Raw genomic sequence first — 27126 nt, 5'->3', positions numbered from 1 at the left:
CGCTGTGTTTCGATATTTTTGTCCAACACCTGTAGCGCGACAGCACCGAATACATTCGACTAGTCTGACAGGCCTATTACCTGGCCTATGTGTATATCGGGTCAGACTAGAAACTCCAGTTATACAACCAGCGATACCACCGGCAGACCACACAGAGGTTTCTGAACTATGTCATATTTAATATCGAAGAATGGAAAGTTGATTCCAGATAGCGTAACCTGGGTTGACCTGAATGCATTGCAGCCGCCAGGAACGGGTAACCCGTTTCCGTCTGCTTCTCCCACCCCGCGCACAGCCGGTGCCGCAGCATCTTCAGCGGTGCTGAGACAAGAGGCGCAGTTGGCGGAAGGCCGTGGCATGGAGCGCTGGCGAGGGAAGGCTGCATTGGTCACTGGCGCCAGCGCAGGCATCGGCGCTGCCGTCGCGACGCGACTCGCAGCACGCGGGCTGCGCGTCTTGGGACTCGGTCGTCGCCTCCACAAGCTGCAGGTCGTACCTTCTTTCTTGCTAAACACTTTTATGACGATAGAAGTCGATGCTTCTGAAGTACCAATACCCCCCTTCATCTCCTGTCCCCGTTTTTTTAAAGAATCTAGCTTCCACGTATAAAACAGCTTCAAATGTTTGATTACTTTAAAAATGGGTTAATGTGTCCAGAGTTTCACGTGGTGCATGTAAGCGCGAAAAAGATTAGAACGGATTTGAATTTGTCATCTCTGTGATTCTACTAAACCATACATTTAAATTTTGCGGAGGGCAACAGAAAATACTAGTTGGCATAGCTGCATAAGTAACGTGTCAGACTGGGGTACGAGGACCGCCTGGTTCAATCCTAGGCTGTTGAAAGTCGTCTGTACCGGACTACTTCAGGATGGTTTCGAGAAGTTTCCCGACCGCTGTCTAGCCGACTGCTGGTCCTGGGCTACACTTTACTCAAACAGTCCAAAAAAATGTAGCTTTCTAAACAAATTCTGCTCAACTTTAATTACGCAGTCGAAATTAAAAAATAGAAGGCATGCAAATAATGCAATAAATCCAGTAATATGGTACGATGTGAAATTCTGTTAAGAGTCTAAGTTTTCTTCACTTTTAATAGTATTAATGTGTCATTTTTTGCTGTTTTTTTGTTATTGTGATTTAACAGGATTTCTTCATTCATTGTCATTTTTTCCCAATTAAAATTTTTTTCCATGTCATCATTCTTATTATATAAATAATCTTATACTTATTCTTTCGACTAGCTGCATTTAATTGTAAGGTAGATGTAATTTCACATCGAATAATTACAAAGATAGCATTTATATTGTTAATGATAATATACAAATGTGTACTTTGCGTATATTAGTGAAATCCTTACTGTTTACGTATCAAAGTAATCTACCTTTAAGAAAATGAGTGGATACCTGTCACTCGTTTGAGATACAAAAATTTTTTTGCCCTTCCTGTGAAATTTAGATCCCAAGCTCACTGAATAAGTTGTCTCAAAAATGGCAATTATAAAATCGCGCCCCTCTTTGATAAATCTGCGGACGTCCATGTGCGTGCCTCTGTACGATTAAAACTTGCTCATTGTACTGTATATGTACTGTAACGAATCGCACTAGTCTTTTTTAAGGTGTAAAATAACTAAATTACCATTTAACACGAATGTTATGGGTAAATTACTGCTGAATTACTCCATACTAAGATGATTTGATCTCTATATTTCGTTTCCACAGAGTGCAATCCATTCAGTATGCTTCGTTAGTATTTTCTTTTAGTAGGCCATATTCAATGAAGCTGATTTGACTTCCCATACTCACATTTCATTCCCAGGAATGAGAATCGCACAACTATACTGACGATGAGGAAGTGGCGTAGTTGTTCAGGAGAAAAGAGGTGAAATTTCGTGCCGCCGACGTCAGCCAATCAGAGTCGTCAAGACATGAGCTGTTGAAATGATCTTCTTGAAGGAAGTGATGAAGCGGTCTCTGACCCAGGCAAGCAAGACAGCAGCGAACGGGACACGGACTGCATCCGCCGGGGCGAGAGAGAGAGAGAGAGAGAGAGAGAGAGAGCGAAGAGGCGACGGCGAAAGACGGTACGTCGGTGAACCAGCCGTGCTGAGCAGCTAACGGTGCCACTGCCTTTCCAGCAGTTGCCGTTTCACTCGGGTCCATACTACGTTCTGTGCCCCGCGCGTCGATAGCTGAAAACAGATTTTTCCGGATTTCATTTTTGTTTACATCTCTGCAAGTCGGCGCTTTTCGCAGAATTCCAAGATTTTAAACGCGTACTGAAGAGTGCAGGAGAGAGACAGAAACCTTTCGGTCTATTTCTTGTACCACGAACAGTGCCTAACTAACGCCTTATCGCCAGATCTAAACAACGACTGTAATATGGCACTGATGGCGTTTCGCTAGCACTTAGTGCAAAGGCAGTTAAACGGCGTTTTCAATCAAGGCCGGATTTAGGCAGTGGCCACCTAGACCCGGAAAAAGACGCCGGAAGGAGACGGGGAATCTAAATTTCAGTCGGGGCTTGTATTTTCAGTAGACTTGGTCTCTCCGTCTCCCCTCCCCCGGTCTCTCTCTCTCTCTCTCTCTCTCTCTCTCTCTCTCTCTCTCTCACACACACACACACAACTGCATGTAATTCGAATTTACGGACGGCAAGTAGTGTCGCTATCGTAGGAGTTTGTTCATTGTTGAGTTCGGTTAGAGGGCGATCCACAATGTCGCTTACCGCAACTGATATATAGTTGTGTTTCGTATCGATTCGCGTAAAAGTTGTCGTTGCTTTGGTTGGCAATGCTCATCGCTGCGTCTACTTACCATTGAAACTTACGTTCTTCCTGAAAGAAAAAGAACTAGAAGAATTCTATCCGAACGTCATGGTTTCGTTCAGAATACACCTGTCGATGGTGGTTTTTAGTTGTGCAGTGGAAAGGTCGATATATGTTTTAAAAGCATTAGAAATCATCTCGCACCTACCGGTTTATAAATTAGACTTATCGCATTGTCTGTATCGTAACTTTATGTGTAAACTGTAAGCATGATGATTGCCGCGCGGAGTGACCGCGCGGTTAGAGGCGCCATGTCACTAATCGTGCGGTCCCTCCTGTCGGAGGTTCGAGTCCTCCCTTGGACATGGGTGTGACTGTTGTCCTTAGCGTTAAGTTAGTTTAAGTAGTGTGCAAGTCTAGGGACCGATGACCTCATCAGTTTGGTCCCTTAGAAATTCATACACATTTGAACACATTTGATTGTGATAACGTAACTGATGACTTTGCTGAATAGAAGTATCTAGGTGTTACACCAATTTTCAAGATTAGAGTTTATGTTGGTTTCACATTTTCAGGACATTTACTTCTTTTCTTTCTGTGGATAAACCGCAGCGGCCTTATCTGTTCAGTTTTTATTACAAAGTTAACTGGATGTTACGTATCACTCTTAAGTAACCCCTTCCCATCAAATACACCACACCACGTAAGTCGGGGTTGTTCCTTCCGTCCCTCCAGTATAGTTTTTCGTTTCACAAAGGAAATATAACTGTAAGTAGGCATATAACTTTAAAGTGCAGAATACCGGTTATGTTTCTTCTAAGTAATTCCATTACTGACTACATTTTTGTAGTACGGTATCTTCATTTTGTAGAGAAACAAAAATGTTTGAAGAAACGCCAAAAATCGAAAACAAACGAGATATTGGGTGGTGTAATGTATTTTTCGTTAGGCAGTAATGAGCAAGGGTAAAAAAGGACTTAGTTAATGGAATTTTCTCAATAATATGCAGCGCATAAATTAAATGTTTGCTGTCGAAAGGACACATTACAAACGCGAAAGCATGATGTGTTGGATTTACAGCCAAACATCTGAAAATATTAATCGGCGTCATTTCTCCTATTTTGCTGAGCTAGTGGGCCATGCCTTCGGTGGTGATCCAGATGACAGATGGCGCCGTGAGCCTTTGCGGCGATGTTAAACATACTACGAGCAGTGTCGGACTCGTATCCAATTCTGAGGACGGAGGAGTTGGCGAAGTTGCCAGGTGGGCTTTACTTCTTGCGCATCAACTTGCGTGCCGCATGCCTGCAATTGCCGTTGGACGCAGCTTCTTGGGATTAATTAGTACTCACGACCCCTTTGGATTTTTGAACTTTACCAGTTTAATCGCTTGCCCTTTGGAATTTCGTCTGTGCCAAGAATTTATCAGTGGTATCTGGAGCAGTTTAATCATAACATTTCTTGCTACGTAAACTACTTCGATGACATCTAGGTCAGGGTCTCCACACATTTACGAAATCTGCAGGTAGTTTCCCCTACGGACTAGCATGTCAGATCCCAGGAACCTAGCCGACCGGAGTGGCCGTGCGGTTCTAGGCGCTACAGTCTGGAACCGAGCGACCGCTACGGTCACAGGTTCGAATCCTGCCTCGGGCATGGATGTGTGTGATGTCCTTAGGTTAGTTAGGTTTAATTAGTTCTAAGTTCTAGGCTACTGATGACCTCAGAAGTTAAGCCGCATAGTGCTCAGAGCCATTTGAACCATTTTTGAACCCAGGAACATAAAGGGGCTCCAGTGTTTTTGGAAAAGATTTCTTGGCATGTGAAGTTCAAACCCCAGGCCGCACACAACTGCCATCCTCTTAATCCGCTTCACCAAAATGGCAACAAATTCGTGTGGTTTGCGGACTGTCAATGGGATTTTCATTGTCTCAAGCAGTGTTTTTGTTGCTTGTTGGCTTCCTTTACGCCAGGTAACAGCTAACCCTGACCACTTATCGGTCCGATTATCGCATTGGTGTGGTTTTGTCATATCAGAATCTAGATGACGCCATCGCTTATGCACTGAAGACGCTATCAGAGGGGCAGCGTTAATTACTCGCAGGTAGAAAAGGAGATGCTGGTCATCTTTTTCGGAGTTAAAAAATTTCGTGCTTTTTTTTTGTGCAGGAAACAAGTTTCTACACATTACTGACCACAAACCCCGCATTCATTACTGGTCAGCTGCTCAGCACGCTAGTGCAGAAGTGCTATAGTGCTCACTGGCCAGGCCTGATCCAAAGTTTGATTGACAGGAGGCTCTGTTTTTCACACTAGAGAGTAACTTGCAGCGGATATTGATGGATCTTCCTTTGACGGCATGGGGGTTCACAGCCACCATGGCTACCATCCCGTTTTCCTGGAGAATGATTTCAGTAGTCCAAATGGGATGGCCTGAAAGCACTCCTTCAGAAGCAGATTTGGTATGGTGTACATTATTTCATTTGCAGGATGGGCTCAGCGTTGTCTAGGGAGTCCTAATGCTGGCCACAGAGGAGCAAAGCTGCCGAGTGCTTATCTGGCGCTAAATGTACGCATACTCCATACATATATATATATGTTGGCAATCGATCATGATTCGACACTGTGTGTGGGCTTGTGCGGTCTGTGCACAGAACCAGACTGTGCCGCCACATCAGGTTTCCATTTGGCCAGTTCTGGAGCACCCATGGGAAAGGATACACTTCGACTTTGCATGCCCTCTTCTTGGAAGCACGGTAATGTTGGTGGGCGATGCATTGCCAAATTTCCCACATGTGGCCAGCCTGTCCTCTACAACGTCCGCTACAACTATTTACATGTTGTCATTCATTTTTGCTATCGAGTGCTCTCCTCAGACCCTCGTCTCTGTTAATGGTCGGCAATTCATGTAGCGAGAATTCTCAGATTTTTGCAATCGTGTTGGTATCCAGCACCTGACTACCGCCTCATTTCACCCGGCTTCTAACTCATAGGTGGAGTGAATCAGGCAAACATTCAAAACCCAAATGAAGATGTCTGCGTTTGTCTCATCCCATGACAATGCGCTGTCTAGCTTTCTTGCCACATACTGGATGATGCCTGTAAAAGGGTACAATATAGCAGAATGTTTGCATGGGCGTCAGATCTCTGGTCTTTTGGATCTGTTGCACCCTGAGATGGATGCCCTGGACCATTGTGGCCCACGCATTTTTCTCATAGAGCTATCATTTGGTCCTGGACTTCTGGCCAGTAGCAGGGCAGCAGGGGTGGCTGCTAGGTGTCATGGTGGGCAACAAAGGCTGGCACTTATTTGTAGTAGATATTGGTTGGGAGCAGCTGTCTCATCATTTGAATCAGTTATATATGCAACTCATTGTACTCTCTGCACTACTGTCTCCAAGCTAGCCAGTCGATGGGGACAATCACAGCATTGTCCTGCTGGGAGGCTCCCAATCGTGCGAGTGTGCTCACCCACTGTTACCTCCATTGCACCTTCCGATTTCCTACCTTTTACTGCAGAATAGGGAGCTGTTGGGAGCAGCTCTCATGACTGCCAATGCAGAGCCCGTGAAATTTGAACCAGCGTTCTCCATTCTCCACTCGCCAGTGGATGAGACCTCTCCCCTGCTGATGCCAGTGGACCAACCATTCCCCAGCCTCCAGAATTTTTTGCTCCTCCAGTGGAGCCAGGTGTATCGACATTTTCTCCTGTGGTGGTCGATCTGCTGCTAGGAAACCGCACGCCCTCTGTTTTATACTGGAGGTCACGCCACCTGGTCATTTTCGGCCCTATATGACCTTTTGACAGGGATGCTATTTGGTATCCCTTCTAGCAGATATCGAGATGGATGCAGATGAGCTGGCATGAGTAATCCAGGAGAATATTGCAGAACTCTGTCACAAAGTGTGTGCGTAAAGATTTCATTGGCAGAGCCCCTGACTCGAGCTTACCTACTGGCAGCAGTAGACCTGGTCTGCCAGTTCTTAGGCAGACATTAGCTACCTCGGACCTGACCTTTGCCTCGCGCCGTTCTCTGTTTTCCGTGTGCTTAGTTTATTCTGTCATTCATTATGATCATATTGGGTTTGCTCTGCACACTTCTCTCCGCGACGTTCGAACTCTCTTCTCCCCTGCACTGACTTTCAAGTCAAATTTCATTTCCTCTTCACAGGTTCAGTTCCCTAGGCTTTTAGTGGAGCCACTGCCAGCTAGTATAATAATACTGTGTGGCGACAGTAACGATTTCGTTATGTTATCACGCCTATGGAAATAAAAAAATGACGAAAAGTTTCTTGACTCCCCACTGAACACAGTGCCCATCAGGCAATGTGGACCATTGTATACTGTATAATTCCAGCTCTACGGTCCGACCTCGACAGACAAGTCAGAGCTGACCAGCCTAATTAACTTATCCTCTGCCAGTGCTGTCATTTGGATGTGAGCTCCTCAGTTGGCCTCAATAGGCTGAGTGCCCCCTATTACAGTCGTTGCGCCAAGGAAAAAATCTCTGGCCTAACTCGACGATGAACCAATGTGCTCTGCGTGGCAGTCATATAAGTTGACCTCTGAGATATGAAGTTTCTTGTCTGCCAAGGTGAGGGAACAGAAAGGATATAATGAATACGAGTGGATTGTAGGCGCTTTCAAATCTCGACATTTCGCTAAAAAAAATTGGAGGTACTATAGACATGTGTTCAGGTCCACTGTCAGTAGCAGCATTTTGGAGAGGAAGCGTGAAGGAAACTCTCAATTCCACCATCGATTTGGTAAGCAAAAGACATTAAATGCTAACGGCATACGAATTATAAAGCTTGTGTCTTAGCTAATTCTCAGATTCCTCAACTAAACTGCTCAAAACAGGTTTTGTACCACCCGTATGTCTGTGAACGTTGGTGAGCTTAGATTCAAGAGGAGGAGGAAATAAGCCCATGGAGAAAAAACTTTATTCTGGATGAAAAACTAATATATAATAAAAAACTCATTCTCTTTGAAAGTGCACGTACATCTTTGCCTACCTGTGAAATCAAAATGTGCTGCTAGTGTTGCTCAATCTAGCGCACTGAAACCAAGCTTGGAGCCTCCTTGGTATGCTACCCACAAGGTGGTTGAGACGTCACAGTTCAAGCCTGTCCATTCTTCGATGTAGCCCTCCCGAACTCAGCCAGTGGGTGAGGAGGGTTCCTGCAGGGGCATGCAGGTCCAAAGAACTCTCAAGCTGGTTCATGTCAGCAGACAGCACAGGCTATTCCAGCTGCTTGATTCTTACCCGGAGGAAAGTGTTCTTGTCTTAGATATGGTGTGCTCATGAATCATCTTCTTGAACCCATTGCCAAAATGTTGAATGTGGGTGTGGATGGTATGTTGAAGGACCCTGTCCAGAGACTGCACAGCACTCAAATTACCCTTACCAGCGATGAGAAGTGTCAGAGATTGATGATAGCGGCCCGAAATAAGACTGACCCACCTCCCTGCTAAATCCGTGGGACTGCAGCCCGACATGTGCGTTGATACTTGGACGCCTCTTCTACGGCGATCATCAGGAAACACGTAAATCCCAGTCATTGGTGATGAGAAATCGACGCTATTGATCCAGATTCTATTCCACTGAATCGCATTATGCAGTGATTTCCGAACCAAGAAAATAGTCATGAGGAGGGTGCAAAACTGTTTCTGAGCGGCGTACGTCAGGGATCTCCCCCTGTAGCTTAGGTAATTGGTGCTTCCGCAAGAAATACTATGTGTGGAGCTTACAGCAGTCCCCACAGTCAGGTCCTGACAGTAGCTCTGTAAAATGACTGAACTAATGCAAACCTCTTCCATCCAGTCTCTCGACAAAGAGGTTGATGTTGAAGCTGAAGAGAGCGGACGCAAGCTCGAAATGTTAAACTCTGCATTTAAAAATGAATCCACACATGAGGATACTACCAAACAAATTTTTCACCGCCCCCCGCCCACCCCCACCCGGCCACTCACAGACACATACAAGTAGGAGACAATGAAGTAAGCATCCTCATAATAGAAAAACAGTTAAGACTAGTCAAAGTGGGCAAGGCACCATGCCGACTCCGAATCGAATCCTCCCGTCGTTTAATGATGAGGGTCGGTGTGCCGGCCAGCCTGGGTGTGGTTTTCAGACGGTTTCCCGCATCCCACTAAGTGAATGCCGTGCTGGCCCTCCTCACTTACACGACTCGAAAACATTTAGGAAATTTTGGCGCCGGCCGAAGTGGTCGAGCGGTTCTAGGCGCTACAGTCTGGAACAGCGCGACCGCTACGGTCGCAGGTTCGAATCCTGCCTCGGGCATGGATGTGTGTGATGTTCTTAGGTTAGTTAGGTTTACGTAGTTCTAAGTTCTAGGGTACTGATTACCTCAGAAGTTAAGTCCCATAGTGCTCAGAGCCATTTGTACCATTTTGAAATTTTGGCAGACTTCCGCGTGAATTACACTACACGCAGATAGTTGGGGTACACATTCTCTCCACTTGGAAGGGGTCAGGGGATAGGGGGCAGAGGAAGAGCACCCGACCACCTTTTAAACCAATCCTACCAAATCCGTTCCTAACCAAGCCGACTCTGTGCAGATGCGGGACAAAGGCACGAGAAAAAAAAGGAAGATAAATACGCTGGGGAAATTAGCCCCTTATTCAGCCGATATTTGTCGTGTAGCGAATAGTCTCGCCTTAGCGGAAAAGAGCGCAGAGCACTTACATTTACGAAAAGGACAAGAGAACGGACACGGATAATTGGACGCCAATATCGCTATCATCAGTGTATTGTACGAGCCTTAATATTAAACGATAATGCTGTGAGATTTGCAAAAGTGAGATAGTTTTGTGTCTGATCAGGGTCATCGAGATCTCGAGGTGCATCTCGTGCAGTCTCCACGACGTGACTTTTACAAATGGAAGTCCTTGGCGTGTGTGCGAAAACAGCCGAGTAGCGACGTGATTTGGATTCCACATACATCTGCTTTTTTGGGTTGGCAGGGGCCTGTCATATACGATGAAACCGTGATTAATAGAGCTCTGTGATATCCACATTTGCCTTCATTGATTACGGGCCACACTTTCTTATTTTTTTATTTTAGACAACTATTGCCGAACAGCGCTGAACTTCAAGTGCTGCTTTAAAACAAGTTCCTCTGTACACAGTCCATTGATTGTAAATCGCCATAAGCATCAAAATTGTAGTACTGGACCCTTGTGCTGAAAGAAACATCTGCAGGCTTCTCATGCTGGACGTTGGTTTTGAAGCAACTGAACACCTCTTCCCAGTGACTGTTAGTGGAAAGTCGACCACCAAGAATATCTTTTTTACGGAGAATACAGCCACTATTGTTTTCCTCACTGACTGGAGTGCAGCTGGCGTTCTGTTATATAAAAAATAAGTTTTTTTTTGGTGACTTGTTAGGCTTGGGGACTTTCCCTCAACCATAGGACAACGTCGTGTTGTGCGTCACTAGTGGGGTAGTTTTGCATAATTCCGATGTCAGCTTTGACATTGCTGTTGCGCTTGTTTAATCACAAGCACAATTTTACAGTTAATAATTACTAACATGACCATTAATACCTACGCCAGCTCACTCGTTTGTTTTTATATTTACAGAAACAATTTTATACATATCTGGCATTTATAATATTTTGCACACAGTAAAAATCATGATTGCTTACACACAGTTTTATAGTTATCGTAGCAGAATTAGTATATTAAATACGCTGATGAGCCAAACATCATGACCATTGTCAGCCTCATTGTAGCACCACGGGCACGCGATGTGCTAAGGAAAATACACTCATGTTCAGAAAAATATAGAGCACCTTGAACGACTAGAGATCGGACGTTCATGTTGACAGGACATACACGTTAATGTGTTCTGCAGAAATGAGTAGCATTTGAAGCACATCGGCCGCCGGCCGTGGTGGCCGAGCGGTTCTAGGCGCTTCAGTCGGGAACCACGCGACTGCTACGATCGCAGGTTCGAATCCCGCCTCTGGCACGGACGTGTGTGATATCCTTAGGTTAGTTAGATTTAAGTAGCTCTGTCTAGGGGACTGATGACCTCAGATGTTAAGTCCCATAGTGCACATAGCCATTTGAACCATTTGAACCACATCGGCCCACGAGTTCAAGGTCATTATCGATATCGCGGCGCAACACCACCTACTGGTAAAATGTGCCTGCGGCTCTCGTTGTCGCTATAAACCGAAGGTAACGGATCAGTGTGACCTGAGCAGAGATGCAGGATGCCTCGCAGACGTATGGGCGAACCGTACCGTCAAATCAATAAGTTTGAATGAGGGCACATTATTGGCATGAGAGAATATGATGCCTCCATCCCGGAAACAGCTGCTCGTGTGGGACCAAGGGACCAGTGCAACGAGTGTGTGCAGAATGGTTCACAGATGGCTTAGGTCGCACCACCCATACCACCCTCCGAGATCAACACATCATCCGAATGGCATTACAGGACAGATCTGCGTCCTCCTCGCCTCTGGTGCAACAGTGTAACACATCGTAGACTATCAGGGGTGACAGTCCGTCGCCGTTTATTACGGCGTGGGTTACGTGCTCTTCGTTCACTTCTCCGCCTATGCCTGACGAATGTGTAGAACATGCTAGACGGCAAAGGTGTATGGAACGGCATCGCTAGGGTAGGATATTGTTTTCGGACGAATCCAGGTTCTGTTTGTTTGAAAATTATGGCTGCATTGTGGTTCGCCGCAGACAAGGGGAGCGCCGTCACAGTGACTGTATTTGCACAAGACATACAGCGCCAACTCAAGGCCTGATGGTGTGTGTTACTATTGGAAACAACCACAAATCACAGTGGGTGTACACAGCGCAGCACTGGCCAGCGCACTGTGACCAGTCTGACCTAAGTGAATGACATCCTGCAGGCCACAGCCATACCCTTTCTGCACAACACCCAGACGCCATTTTTCAGCAAGACAGTACACGACCCCATGTTGCTGCACGAACACGTGCCTTCTTGGTGTGACGGGATATCAGCCTTTTGCTCTGGTTCACCCAGATCACCAGACTTGTCACAGTTCGAAAGTGTGTGGGATACGGTGAAATGATGGGAGCAGTGCTGTGACCCAGTGCCAACGGCCACACATGAACTTTGGAATCAGCTGATTGCAGCATGGACGACTATACCACAGAATGCCATTCGCGCCTTATGCGCGCCGATGCCATCACGCATGGAACAAGTTATCGGGGCCCACGACAGACCATGCGCATGCTAAGGAACAGTACACATGGTTAATCGAGGTGACTGAAATATCCTGTGAATATGACCGTCCTATCTCTAGCGGTTTAGGTTGTTCTGTCTTTTTTGCACACGAGTGTACGAGGTGCTAACCAAAAGTTTTGGGACTGGTGCTGGCATCTGTTGAAAACCTTATCTATGGACTAATTGTCACCATCACCCTCGAAGTATTTCGCATCCGCACGTACACACCGGTCCCACCGCTTCTGCCAATCTACATGTACATGACTACTCTGCAATTCACATTTAAGTGCTTGGCAGAGGGTTCATCGAACCACAATCATACTATCTCTCTACCATTCCACTCCCGAACAGCGCGCGGGAGAAACGAACACCTAAACCTTTCTGTTCGAGCTCTGATTTCTCTTATTTTATTTTGATGATCATTCCTACCTATGTAGGTTGGGCTCAACAAAATATCTTCGCATTCGGAAGAGAAAGTTAGTGACTGAAATTTCGTAAATAGATCTCGCCGCGACGAAAAACGTCTTTGCTTTAATGACTTCCATCCCAACTCGCGTATCATATCTGCCACACTCTCTCCCCTATTACGTGATAATACAAAACGAGCTGCCCTTTTTTGCACCCTTTCGATGTCCTCCGTCAATCCCACCTGGTAAGGATCCCACACCACGCAGCAATATTCTAACAGAGGACGAACGAGTGTAGTGTAAGCTGTCTCTTTAGTGGACTTGTTGCATCTTTTAAGTGTCCTGCCAATGAAACGCAACCTTTGGCTCGCCTTCCCCACAATATTATCTATGTGGTCTTTCCAACTGAAGTTGTTCGTAATTTTAACACCCAGGTACTTAGTTGAATTGACAGCCTTGAGAATTGTACTATTTATCGAGTAATCGAATTCCAACGGATTTCGTTTGGAACTCATGTGGATCACCTCACACTTTTCGTTATTTAGCATCAACTGCCACCTGCCACACCATACAGCAATCTTTTCTAAATCGCTTTGCAACTGATACTGGTCTTCGGATGACCTTACTAGACGGTAAATTACAGCATCATCTGCGAACAACCTAAGAGAACTGCTCAGATTGTCACCCAGGTCATTTATATAGATCAGGAACAGCAGAGGTCCCAGGACGCTTCCCTGGGGAACACCTGATATCACTTCAGTTTTACTCGATGATTTGCCTTCTGTTACTACGAACTGCGACCTTCCTGACAGGAAATCACGAATCCAGTCGCACAACTGAGACGATACCCCATAGGCCCGCAGCTTGATTAGAAGTCGCTTGTGAGGAACGGTGTCAAAAGCTTTCCGGAAATCTAGAAATACGGAATCAACTTGAGATCCCCTGTCGATAGAGGCCATTACTTCGTGCGAACAAAGAGCTAGCTGCGTTGCACAAGAACGATGTTTTCTGAAACCATGCTGATTACGTATCAATAGATCGTTCCCTTCGAGGTGATTCATAATGTTTGAATACAGTATATGCTCCAAAACCCTACTGCAAACCGACGTCAATGATATAGGTCTGTAGTTCGATGGATTACTCCTACTACCCTTCTTAAATGTTTTCTGGAAGTCCTGTTCTTTGAGGGTGTTTATCACCGCCAGCGATTCTTCTTGAATTCTCTCTAGAGTGCCGAACCGACGGCCTTTCAACTTGAGTTTCAGTTTTGGGAATAGCGCGAAGTTGCAAGGTGCCAAATCTGGCGAGTACGGTGCGTGGGGTACAACCGCCATGTTGTTTTTTGCCAAAAAGTTCCTGGTGAGCAAGGTCGTGTGACAGGGCGCGTTGTCGTGATGCAGCAGCCAGTTCCCTTGACGCCAAAGTTCGGTCCGTCGTCACCGCACGTTTTCACGGAGCCTTCGCAAAACGTCACAGAAGTACCCGGAATTCACTGTTTGGTTGGGTGGGACGAATTCCTTGTGCACAATTCCTTTGGTATCAAAGAAAACGATGATCATGTTCTTCACTTGGCTCTTCACCTGTCTCGGTTTTATTGGCCTTGGAGAGCCCAAGCTCTTCCACTGGGACGGTTGTGGCTTTGGGTCATAACTGTAAATCCAGCTCTCATCACCGGTGATAACCCGTGACAAGAAGGTTGGATCATCAGATGCCGTCTGACGAAGGTCCGTGGACACATCAACACGCTATGCCTTCTGATCGGCAGTCAAGATCGCACAAATTTTGCGGCGACACGATGCATGCCCAATTCATCAGTCAACATTCGTTGACATCTCCCATAAGCAATACCCATTTCATCTGCAAAGTCTTGAATGGTTCGACGTCGATCCGCAAGAACCAATTGTTGAAGTTTGCCAACAATGTCTGGCGTTGTGCAGCTAACGGGCCGTCCAGTGTGAGCATCATCCTCGACATCTGTACGGCCGGCCCTGAACCGAGCATGCCACACAAACACACGCGTATGGCTCGTGCTCTGTACCCCAAACACTTGTTGAATCATTGCAAGGGTCTCCAGAGCACTTGTCCCGAGATTCGCACAGAATTTGATACATACGCGCGGTTCTGTTCGCGGATCCATCGTAAAATCGCCACACACCAAACACAGAGTATTACGGAAATCACTGTGGACACGCAACACGTCCTCCCAGCTGAATGCCACTCCGCACACTGACTCATCAGATATGCAGCTCTCGCCTCCTAGCGGTGCAAAGATCTGCTACTCCTACTTTCCGGATGGCAGCACCAGTCCCGAAAATTTTGGATTCCTCCTCGTTTATAAGCGGAGTAGAGCAACGCAAATGTAGAAATCCACTAACATACGAGATTCTGAAAAAGGACAAAGTGATATGGCCCGGCGCCTGGGAACGAGCATCTCGAACACGACGAAGCTGATCGGCTGTTCATGTGCTACTGTCGTGAGCATCTGCGGAAAGTGGCGAAAGGACGGTGAATCCTCGAGTAGGTGGCAAGGTGTTGGACGTCCACGCCTAATCACAGGCCGGCCGAGGTGGCCGAGCGGTTCTAGGCGCTACAGTCTGGAACCGCGCGACCGCTACGGTCGCAGGTTCGAATCCTGCCTCGGGCATGGAGGTTTGTGATGTCCTTAGGTTAGTTAGGTTTAAGTAGTTCTAAGTTCTAGGGGACTGATGACCTCAGAAGTTAAGTCCCATAGTGCTCAGAGCCATTTGAACCATTTGAACCTACAGAACGTGGAGGTCGGAGACTTGTCCGCACTGTAAGCCGACAATGTGTGGCAGATCTGACGACGAAGTGTAATGCTGGTGCAGGCACAGGTGTTCTGCAGCACACTGTTAAGGACACATTGTTGAACACGTGAGTCCACAGCAGACGAATCATACGTGTTCCCATGTTGACCCAACTAGATCGTCAATTACGATTGCGGTTGGCACGGGATCGTCGATATTGGGCCGTGGAATGATAGAAACGTGTCGCCTGATCGGATGAATCACGTTTCTTGTTATACCAGGTAGATGTTCAGATACGCCATCGTCCAGGCGAAGGGATGCTCAAAACATGCAATGTGCCACGGACGCAGGCTGCTGTGGGAGACACTCGCCTGTGCGTCCATAGGTCCTACGATAGTATTCAATGGCGCCATCTCAACGTCCACAAAGCAGCGTCCCGTAATTTACGGGAATTGCGTGCCTTCTGCGTAGATATTTGATGCCAGACACCTCCGGAAACCTACCAAGGACTTGTGGAGTCCATGCCACGCACAATCGCTGCTGCACTGCATTCCAAATGTGGGCCAATATGCTAATAAGAGGATTATAATGTTTTGGCTCCTCAGTCATCAGTATAAACAGTGTGGCGAGGTAGCGAGAATGATAGCAACATTACTTCAGAAATCTCCGAACCCTGCCGTATCGGCACACCACCTGGATCCTCACATTACGAAACATGTTATAATACCTCTTTTAATAAGAATCTCTTTTCTCGTGTCTCAGTTCCACCTCGGCATTACATCCCACATAAGAACAAGTAGTTTCTGCAAGAACAATTGTACTTGTTGTGCCTGTGGACCAGGCATATTGTGAGTCACACATTGTGGAAGCTAGCCCATAATGATCACCAGCCTCTCAAAGCCAGCGAATTGTGATTTAAGACCAGGGTGACGGGACACTCCGCCCAAAGTACACTTGTAATGCAACTTTAACAAGTCGTAATTAGGCACAAATGTGATTGTAGCTTTTGGTGACTTCATGAAATACGATTCGTTGTAGGAGATCAGAAACTGACTATTTGTAGGAGGGTCTCCTGCGTGTCAATGAACAAACGAATGTAGGTCCTTTATTAAGACATTATGTTAAGAGATCAGGGAATAACTTTTTTGCACTAGAGGGATCACAGAGGACTAAAACTGTGGGAGATGACGGAGGATGGAATACATCCAATAAGTAATCGAGATGAAAAGGTTGACACAGGAGAGGAGATCGTGGCGAACTAAAGTCTGAAAACTGGACGGAAAAACAAACAATTTGTAGCCACATATGAGGTAAATGTTACCCGTTTGACAGCAGTTTCACGGAATTGTATTTAGTTTCCTTTGTAAATCTTGTCTTAAATGTTAATTTTCCAGGAAGTGGAGAAACTTGCTCGAGAACAAGGTGGTGAACTTCACGTCTTGGAGTGCGATCTTACGAAGGAAGAAGACATCCTGCGTGCTTTCCAATGGGCCAGCGACAACTTTGGTGGAATTGATGTGCTCATCAATAATGCTGGCCTCTTCTACGAGAGTCTCCTGTCAGGTAATGGCGTTTCGAATATACTGTTTATGTGTGCCATTTTGTTGGCCACACTCTTGTCATGCATGGTATACAGAGGAAAGTGTAAGACCAATTTTTTTGAGAGAAATAGACTTCCCGAAGCCCCCCTCAGGAGCACGTTTTTAATTGGAACTGACTATGTTTTTATCTATGATGAGTAGTATTTGGTGTTGTGGTTATGTACAATAGAAAAAGTGAAAACAAGTGAAAGGCCAAATTATGATTCTATAAGTGGAGATTCAAAGAAGAGACCATAAAACAGACGGCAGATTTCTTTATTGTGAAGCCTGAGAAGAAGGAAAGGGGGAAAACCCAATAAACAGAATGATAGGAGGAACTTCCAAGTCCTTCAGCATCTGACTATCAATAAAATTCGTGAAAAGTTGAAAAATGATTAACTGAATTTCTGAAAACAATGTTTCACAGTTCTCTTTCAAATAGGGCGATGTCTTTTTGACAGCAATCCTGTTCTAAGAAATTTCATAGAGAAAAACATGCAGATCACTGAAATGTTGGAATTAGATACATAAAGAGTCTCTTCTTGGACAAGAGGAGCTTTTGACAATACATATCTCCACAGTTTCTTCGTTTTTCTATTCCGTGAATTCGTTATAGCTGACAGGGATTCAATACCAATAAGAATTGCTTTCTGTGGATCACGGCAGAAGTTTCTTTAACTGATCTTTAAGTTATTCTTTCAAATATTATACGAGGTTTGGGACTTAAATAGTGGCAACTATTTATTCACAACCGATACAAAAGAGTTACATGTTTCCCCTATTACTGTCTTCCAAAGTAGTCACCAGCGTTGTGTAGAACCCGTTGCCAGCGATGTGGAAGGCGTAGTATACCGGTAGCAGAGCCTGTTCTGTTGATGGTGCGAATGGAGCGGTCTAAAGTTATGGTGATCCTCGTGTACGACTGTGAAGGTGTTATCCTAACGCATTACGTTCCTCCACGGCAGACCGTCAATGCACAGTATTACTGTTCGTATTTGGAGCATCAGCTGCGACCAGCTTTGCGAAAGAAGCGGAGACGCTTTCTGCGCAACCCACCATTTTGCACGACAATGCGCGGGCGCATACAGCGCAAGCTGTGGCTGCTCTGTTCGGCCGATGGGACTGGGAAGTACTGTACCATCCACCATATTCCCCGGACTTAAGTCATTGTGACTTTGATTTGATTCCGAAGATGAAGGAACCACTTCTTAGCATTCGCTTCAGAACTGTTCCAGATATTCTACAGGCAGTAGACCGCTCCATTCACACCATCAACAGAACAGGCTCTGCTAACGGTATACTACGCCTTCCACGTCGCTGGCAACGGGTTCTACACAACGCTGGTGACTACTTTCAAGGACAGCAACAGGGGCAAACATGTAACTCTTTTTTATCGGTTGTGAATAAATAGATGCCACTATTTAAGTTTCAATCCTCGTACATCTGAATCGTGTTAGTACGGACTGCGTCACGTTGCAGAAACTAGCCATGGGTGCCTGCAGCTTGTTGACAAGTTTGTTAAAAATCGCCACCGTAAAAGAGAATACTGGAGTTTTGAAGCATTTTAGATGGTGTAAAACTATTGCTAGGGGGTCATGTGAGTCTGTTCCGCTGATGTAAGCCATGACAGTGAAGTAGCGTGTATGTACCTGTCAGTCAGAAGGAATCAGTACAGTAACATCGGTGGACGTGGACACACGACAGAATGACAGAAAGGAGCTATCGTGTTTGCACGCACCCGTAACGACACTGTGACTGAAGGTGACGATTTGCTGGTGTACCGATTTGACCTCTTCTTTTTGGAACGGCACCAAAGTCGCGTGCACCGACGACCCACTGCGGCCATGCATGCCTTTTGGACATGCATGCATATCCAAAGGAATTTTACATGGTAACTTAGAATAACACAGGCGTATTCATCTACCGACACGAGGCAAGCGACTTTCAATTAAAATGTCTCACCTGTGCGGGAATATGCATGATGTATGTACGAGCACAGGCAATAGACTCATGGTTGACGAGATTGGAAGTTTGGGTCTGGTTCAAATGGCTCAGAGCACTATGGGACTTAACATCTGAGGTCATCAGTCCCCTAAAACTTAGAGCTACTTAAACCTAACTAACCTAAGGACACCAGACACATCCATGCCCGAGGCAGGATACGAACCTGCGACTGTAGCGGTCGCGTGGTTGCAGACTGAAGCGCCTAGAACCGCTCGGTACTCTGGCCGGCGATTGGGTCTGGCCGCGAACCTTGCACGGGTGCCAAATGGTAGGGCGACCGCTCGTAATAAGCAGGAAATCTGCGTCTGAGTCCCGCTCCGGCACACATTTTCACTGTCGTCATTCCATTCTACAGGTGACTATTGTCCACATTCGCAATTGCGAGTACATTTAATGTGTTTGATTGTAGGTCGTTTAAAAGCTCCCTTCGGCGTAAATTCGTGTTAGGTTCCTTCCTTGATCCATTTGTTCTGTTCCTCTCTGCTACACAATTTAAATGGTTTATTTATCGAGACATCAAGAGGTTGCAATTGTGAAGTAAGTGCTCCGGAATAACAGCAAGCTCTGTGTTTCCCTGTCTCAATTTTTCCTTAAAAGAATTTTTCAAAAGGAGTAGTAAACTGATCTAGCACAAGAAGAGAACACATCTTCAATAAAGCACCTTTCCTCCTCTCCGCCACTCTGTTAATCTATAATTTCATACCAGCCTCGTCAATCCAACCCTTCTCATGTACGTGAACAACAACACCTGGCGGTGTTTCAGAAGGTTTTTGCACTGTTTTGAGCTTGAAAATGATCAGTGGATTAAGTTTAGTACTGTCAGCACAACATGAAAGAACAACACTGTAGCGTATTCTTCCACGACCACTTGTTTTTATATTTACAGTTTCAGTACCTTTCATGACTACAGTTCTGTTACTCGACACATCAAATTCTAGAGGAGATTCGTCCATATTCGCTATTTGGCTTAGTTCCACGCTGGTTTTCTTTAGATACTGAATACCGTAATAAACCGATGGAAAGATAACATTTTCTCCTCGTGCTCTTGTGGCGTTTTCTGAGATGTTTTGGTTTTGTTCGCATGCTAAGTCCATGACTCTTCGTAAACCTGTAGCACCAACCTGCCCCATCCATAAAGTTTAAGATCCACTGTAACGCTCACCTACTAGCTTGTATTTGAACCATTTTCGTATTAATTCCGATGCCATTTTGACGGTGTCCTTGATTCCATTTCAATACGTCATCTTCTAGTTCTGGCCATTTTGCATTTGAGTCCTCTATTTTCACATTTAGTCTTTCTCATTTTTTTCAGTTCTTCTTTACCAGCCCACCAATCGATTGGTTTTTTTCCGTTGGTGAAGGACTACTCTGTTTCCATGTTCTTCTGCATATGCTATTACTTTCGATTTATAGCCCGCATCATATGAATACCTTTCATTTTTTTTTCATTACGAAACTAGCTACTACCAAAAATGTTGTACCGATAGCACAAATCACTTTCAATCCAAGTTCAGTGGCACTGTAGATTGCAATGACGCATCATAAGCTAGAGAGTGTTCTGGCGGAGGGACACAGTGTGAGTCCCTGTTCATCACATCGGTGCACCGCTGCTGCCAGTTGAGTCGAATGTTGCCCAATACACTCATGCTCATAAATTAAGGGTAATGCTGATACATGGTGAAACAACTGTCTGGTGGGCGGTTTTCGGGTTTAAATCGCCTCGGGGTATGACCATGCGGTGCATTTGACCTGCGGTCATCGCACGGTGGCTCTAGCAGCAGTCCACGTATGCAGAGGTGTGTTGGTGCATGTCCGCGTACGGTGCAACGAGTAAGTCTGCAGACGTTTTCAGACGTGCTAACGGTGACTGTGTGTTGAAAACGGCTCAAAGAACACATATTGATGACGTTATGAGGGGTAGAATACTAGGGAGACTGGAGGCTGGTCAAACACAGCAGGTCGTAGCACGGGCCCTCCGTGTGCCACAAAGTGTGATCTCAAGATTATGGCAGCGATCCCAGCAGACAGGAAACGTGGCCAGGCACTACAGTACGGGACGTCCACAGTGTACAACATCACAAGAAGACCGATATCTCACCATCAGTGGCCGCAGACGGTCACGGAGTACTGCAGGTAGCCTCGCTCGGGACCTTACCGCAGCCACTGGAACAGTTTTCTCCAGACACACAGTCTACAGACGACTGAACAGAAATGGTTTATTCGCCCAGAGACCTGCAAGGTGCATTCCACTGACCCCTGGTCACAAGAGAGCCCGTAAAGCCTGGTGTCAAGGACACAGTACCTGGTCTTTGGAACAGTGGTCCCAGGTTATGTTCACGCACGAGTCCAGGTATAGTCTGAGCAGTGATTCTCGCCGGGTTTCCATCTGGCCTGAACCAGGAACCAGATACCAACTCCTTAATGTCCTTGAAAGGGACCTGTATGGAGGTCGTGGTTTGATGGTGTGTCGTGGGATTACGATTGGTGCACGTACACCCCTGCATGGCTTTGACAGAGGAACTAACCCCTTTTCAGGGGTGCAGTGGGTCCCTCCTTCCTCCTGATGGATGATAACGCACGGCCCCACCGAGCTGCCATTGTGGAGGAGTACCTTGAAACAGAAAGGCGAATGGAGTGGCCTGCCTGTTCTGCCTAAACCCCATCGAGCACGTCTGAGATGCTCTCGGTCGACGTATCGCTGCACGTATTTAAACCCCTACGGCACTTCAGGAGCTCCGACAGGCATTGGTGCAAGAATGGGAGGCTATAGCCTAGCAGCTGCTTGTCCACCTGATCCAGAGTATGCCAACCCGTTGTGCGGCCTGTGTAAGTGTGCATGGTGATCATATCCCATATTGGTGTCGGGGTACATGCACAGGAAACAATGGCGTTTTGTAGCACATGTATTTCGGGACGGTTTTCTGAACTTATCACCAATACCGTAGAGTTACAGATCTGTGTGTTTCCTATGTCCCTATGCGATTAGCGCCAGTTTTGTGTAGTGCCACCACATTCTGCAATTATCCTTAATTTATGAGCATGAGTGTTGATAGGTTTCCCGTGGCATCGAATATCTATCCATTTTCAAGGTTGGCGGGAATTTTAAATCAAACACTGGACATTTTTATATTAATTTCGAGTATAAGACTCTCGTGAATTTTGGAGGCAATTTTTCGAATAAAAAAGTGCGTCTTATAGTTCGAAAAGTACGGTATACGCGGCCGCAGTGTGGGGGAAAGCAGCTGACAGGCATATTCGTCGATGCCGAAGTCTGCGTAACACGGTCCTACGCCTCGCTTTGTATGTACTACGGAATTTATCTTCCTGGGACCTGCACGAGGCTACTCGTATTCCTATGTTGAGCGACCGTATCAAGCTGACCGCGCAGCAGTCCTAGACACATCGCAGCAGTCAGCCAATAGGCTAATTTCAAATCTGGGCTACCGGAGGCACAGGAGGGGGACAGCTAGGCGACCCGACCTGTTCCGGCAGTAACAACTGCCGATCCAACACAGCAGTTACTCTCGGAGCAAACATAGCATACATGAAAAAGACAGAAAACGTTGTACTGTATGGAAGGCACATTACGAATTAGGACAAATGAACATACTCGTAAGAAATGCAGCATAATGTTCCCCATTTAACCTGCACTGCCGGAAGAGAGTGAGGGGTGCCTTCTGAGGTTAGAGTCTGTCTGTCTGTTCCCTGTTCCCAGACTGACACTACCAGCAATGACCTCGCAATTTCTTTTGACAAGAAAGAACTCCTGTCTCGAGCATTTTAGTCAATCACAACCAAGGAAATTTCTTGCTACTGTGTATAATGGAGCCTTGCTTGGCCAATAGCAAACGAGGCCCCTTTTCGCAGGTCAGTATGCCACGCCACGTCAGAAAAGTGCCATGCTGGAACCTCCACGTGTCATTTTGCCTAGATTGTAGGCCTTGTGACATATCACACCATATTACGAATATTCGATGTAAATGTTATATACTTGTTCAGATTACTATGAACGTCAACTTAGATGTTTATTTCAACATTCTCGGTGACCAAGTGTTACGCGTTCTTGTGCATTTTCCATTGCGACTATGGTGTTGACGCTCCCATCTTCCAAGATCAGAGCAATCGCGTTAGCAAAACTGAACGCATGTGATCGTGGTGTGATGAACACTCAGGAACCATATCCACCTCTCCTGGTTCGCTGTATCACCCGATCTTCATCCCATAAGAAACTTCTGGGAGTATTTATAACAGCAGGTGAAACATAGCAATCAATATCAAAATGGCTCTGAGCACTATGGGACTCAACATCTTAGGTCATAAGTCCCCTAGAACTTAGAACTACTTAAACCTAACTAACCTAAGGACATCACACACACCCATGCCCGAGGCAGGATTGGAACCTGCGACCGTAGCGGTCCCTCGGTTCCGGACTGCAGTGCCAGAAGCAATCAATATCCCTGCAGTTTATTTGCTCAACGGGGTCTAATAGACAACGAATGGCTTTAAATGGATATGGCATTCCTGAAGCGGTTTGTGAAATGTCTTTCTCGCTGAACTGAGGTGGTGTTACCCAGTATTAACGACATGTCTCGCGTGAAGCGTCCGTCGGCTGAGGAATGCCCACAAAGGCAGCCCAGGTAGTGGTTAAAAAAAACGTGAAAATCTATCCACAGTTTTCAAAATTCTAGAATAAATATCTATGTCAACAAAGCTGGCGCTTCTCGCGTTTTCGTGTGAAGTACCATCGAGGCTAAGCGCCACGCAGACGACGTACAGCCGACAAAGTCCGCCATATATACGGGGTGGTCCATTAATCGTGACCGATCCTAATATCTCACGAAATAAGCGTCAAACGAAAAAACTACAAAGAACGAAACTTGTCTAGCTTTAAGGCGGAAACCAGATGGCGTCGGTTGAGTATGTGATCGATTGCTGAAACTGCAGGAATTGACACAGAGGGCTAAGGCAAATTTTACATAACCAATTTCAGATGCGAAAAGTGTTTGCGAAACTGGTGGCGAAAAGTCTCACGATCGAACAAAAAGAATCTGGTGGAAGTGTTTGTACTGGCGCTTTGCACACCACTGAAAATTATCCTAATTTCTTGGAAAAAGTGATAACGTGAAACAAATCTTAGTTTTTCACTTTGTGTACGGTCCAGAAACTAAGCGCCAATTCAGGCATTGGATGGACCCAACTTCACCGAGAGGAAAAGAGTTCGAATGAGCAAATCAAGATCCAAAGCGATGATGATTATTTTTTTCGATAGTGTGTGTCTTCACTAGGTTCCTCAAGGTCAAACTATTAATCAACATTACTACCTTCAGATTCTTGCTCTACTTCGCGAGAAAATAAGAAAAAAAGACCCGAATTGTGGAAAAACGAGTCGTGAGTTTTACATCAAGACAACGCACCGGCTCAGACCACATTGTATTTTAAAATAGGTTTCTAACGAAGCGCAGCATCCCAGTGTTAGACTACCTGCCTAGCATCACGCGACTTTTATCTATTCCACAAGGTTACATCTGCATTAAAAGGAACAAGATCTCAGTCCATCGAAGCAGTGAAAAAGCCGCGCGCTTCATTAAGAAGCTCATAGTGCAATATTTCCATCCATGGGAAATTCGCTTGGAGCGTTGTAGGGGTAGAGAAGGGAAGTACATTGTGTGCGGCAATAACTAAATTGATATGTTTCTGAAATAAAATGTTTTACAGCAACAGTCCCTTTATTTTATCGCCATACTTCGCAAAATCTACTTATTTGATTATATGTCACGTCGGAGGGGCCCATTTTCGTTTGTGTGCCACATGATAAATGAAATTAGTAAAAATGGGATTTTATTTTGCTGTTGGACGATATATCCGGTAGCTGCTTCGCCTTAACGTGCTGTCGTTGTTTGCTGTACAGACGGCGCGACTGAGGAGTGGCGCCAGATGCTGGAAGTGAATGTGCTGGCGCTTAACGTGTGCACCAGGGAGTTCCTGCGCGGACTGCAGCGGCGCAGCACCCAGGCGGGACACATCGTGCACATCAACAGGTGACTGCCCTAAGCGGCAATGTTTTTACACCGCTACCGGCGGCCAGTTAATATTGTTATGCCGTTTCTTTACTGTTCATAATTGTTGTACCACGTTATTTAGACCCACGTCTATACTCTGTCGCCCACTGTGAAGAGAATGTCAGGGGGAGTATTAAGATTTCTTCTCGTTCCATTTGAGTAATTGTGATTTTTATTGGTCCGCTAAATTACCTTTCATACAGCCATGTGCTTGTAATTCAGGACGCGTCATGGTGCTTACAAACTAGGCAATATATACAGACATTAGGTTACATGGTCTGTGAATAATAATATTCTATATAATGCAACATGATTAACAATACGTAATGGTTCAAATGGCTCTAAGCAGCATGGGACTTAACATCTGATGTCATCAGTCCCCTAGACTTAGAACTACTTAAACCTAACTAACCTAAGGACATCATACACATCCATGCCCGAGGCAGGATTCGAATCTGCGACCGTAGCAGCCGCTTGGTTCCGGACTGAAGCGCCTAGAACCGCTCCGCCACAGCGGCTATGTCCAAAAGAACAGAGACCACGCATTCGTATAAGTGATTCGTCCTGATGGGCAATGAACCCACCACAGACGGTCGGATGCACAATTCCGGCCGACGTCCTTCGGGAGTCTCAGAGTAGCGAGCACGGGGGCGTGGGCAGGGACTACGGACAGGTGGGGATAGGTGGGAGTGTGAGTCGGCCGAGGGGCGTGCTGAGATAGTCCGCGCAATTGTTATGAACGCTGTGTCTGGGTGGTGCAGTGGTTAACGTAACTTCCTAGTAAGCAGGAGCGCCTGGGCTCGAATGCCGGTTCGGCACACACGTCGCTGATGCTGCAAAAAGTCCTGGTGCAGCTGATATCAACAGTCCCTCCCCTTTCCCCCCCTCCTCTTTCAATTTACGTAACCTGAAACCACCACACATTCTGTACACCGGGGATTTTGTGTAATAGTATCAGTTGCTAATAAAGTTCTTGGAAACCCTTATATAGTCGATGTTCCGCTGCTGCCAAGCATAAATGACAGCTACGTGAACCATATCCCATACTTACGATCCTACTGTTGTGGAAAAGATTTTTGCAGTTTTGGTCGCTCTTCTGTGTCATTTCAGTTTTGTAACTTCCCTTGTATGTTGAAGGTTTCATGTTTAAGCTTGATTCTGTTCTGCAATCTTGGCCCTTTCTATCCCTCTCTCCCTCTTTCTCTCTCGCTCTCTCTTTCTCTCTCGTGTTCATTAAATAGACTGGCGAAAAAAATCGCAGCACCAGAAAATAATTAATGTAGAATAATGAAACATCGGGATTACATTTGCCTAGGTAACATACTTAAGTGATTGACAATGCACAATGACAAGTTAATGCAAGCGCGAGAGAAGCCATTGCAAATGTCAAATGCTGATACATTAATAACGGGTGTAACAGCCAGAATGTTTAATGCAAGCATGCAAACGCTGGAGTTGACCTCCGGTGATGCCCCATATTTGCTGGTGATCGTGCAGGGCAAGGCAACATGTCGACACTCTGTAGAGCATATTGGGTTACCACGGCGTTATGTAGACGAGCGTTATTCTGTTGAAAAACACCCTCTGGAAAGCTGTTCATGAATGGCTGCACAACAGGTCGAATCACCAGTATGACGTACAAATTTGCAGTCAGGGTGCGTGGGATAATCTCGAGAGTGTTCCTGCTGTCATCCGAAATCGCACCCCAGACAATCATTCCAGGAGGTGTAGATCAAGTGTATCTGGCATGCAGACAGGTTGGTTGCAGGTCCTCAACCGGCCTCCTTCTAACCAACACACGGCCGTCACTGGCACCGATGCAGAACTGGATTACATCATAAAACGCAACAGATCTCTACCCTGCCCTGCAATGAGCTCTCTCGCTTGGCACCACTGAAATGGCGGTGGTTTGCGATTGGTGTAATGCACATTACAGGACGTCTGGCTCGGAGCTGTCCTTGAAGTAACCGATTGGTAACAGTTCGTTGTGTCATTGTGAAGCCAACTGCTGCTCAGATTGTTTTTGCAGATGCAGTACTACGCACCAGAGCTCCACGCCGAACATGGTGGTCTTCCATCTCGGTAGGGCTATGTTGCCATCCCGATCCCTGTCTTCCTGCCACCGTGCATTCTCGTGACCACCGCTGCAAGTAACCGTGTACAGGGGTTATATTCCTGCCAAGTCTTTCTATAATATCACAGAAGAAACATTCAGTTTCTCATAGCCCTATTACACTACCTCGTTCAAACTCTGTAAGGTGTTGGTAATTGCGTCTTTGTCGTCTTAAACGCATTCTTGACTAACATCAA

At 46.0% G+C, this 27126-nt stretch overlaps 1 protein-coding gene across 1 annotated transcript in view; it reads left to right on the top strand.

Moving 5' to 3' along the window:
* The first annotated feature begins 350 nt into the window (after positions 1-350).
* LOC126203006 (farnesol dehydrogenase-like) overlaps positions 351-27126 on the top strand; it is a 53214-nt gene continuing 26438 nt past the window's right edge. Inside the window, exons 1-3 of the mRNA XM_049937206.1 lie at positions 351-489; positions 16568-16736; positions 24666-24795. Of these exons, the coding sequence (XP_049793163.1) occupies positions 358-489; positions 16568-16736; positions 24666-24795 (431 nt within the window). The 5' untranslated portion in view covers positions 351-357. The remainder of the gene's footprint in view (positions 490-16567; positions 16737-24665; positions 24796-27126) is intronic.

Source organism: Schistocerca nitens, chromosome 9 (assembly GCF_023898315.1).
Source record: "Schistocerca nitens isolate TAMUIC-IGC-003100 chromosome 9, iqSchNite1.1, whole genome shotgun sequence".
Classification (NCBI taxonomy): domain Eukaryota; kingdom Metazoa; phylum Arthropoda; class Insecta; order Orthoptera; family Acrididae; genus Schistocerca; species Schistocerca nitens.
The sequence above is the reverse complement of the archived record's forward strand: the minus strand, read 5'-3'. Positions and strand labels throughout refer to the sequence as shown.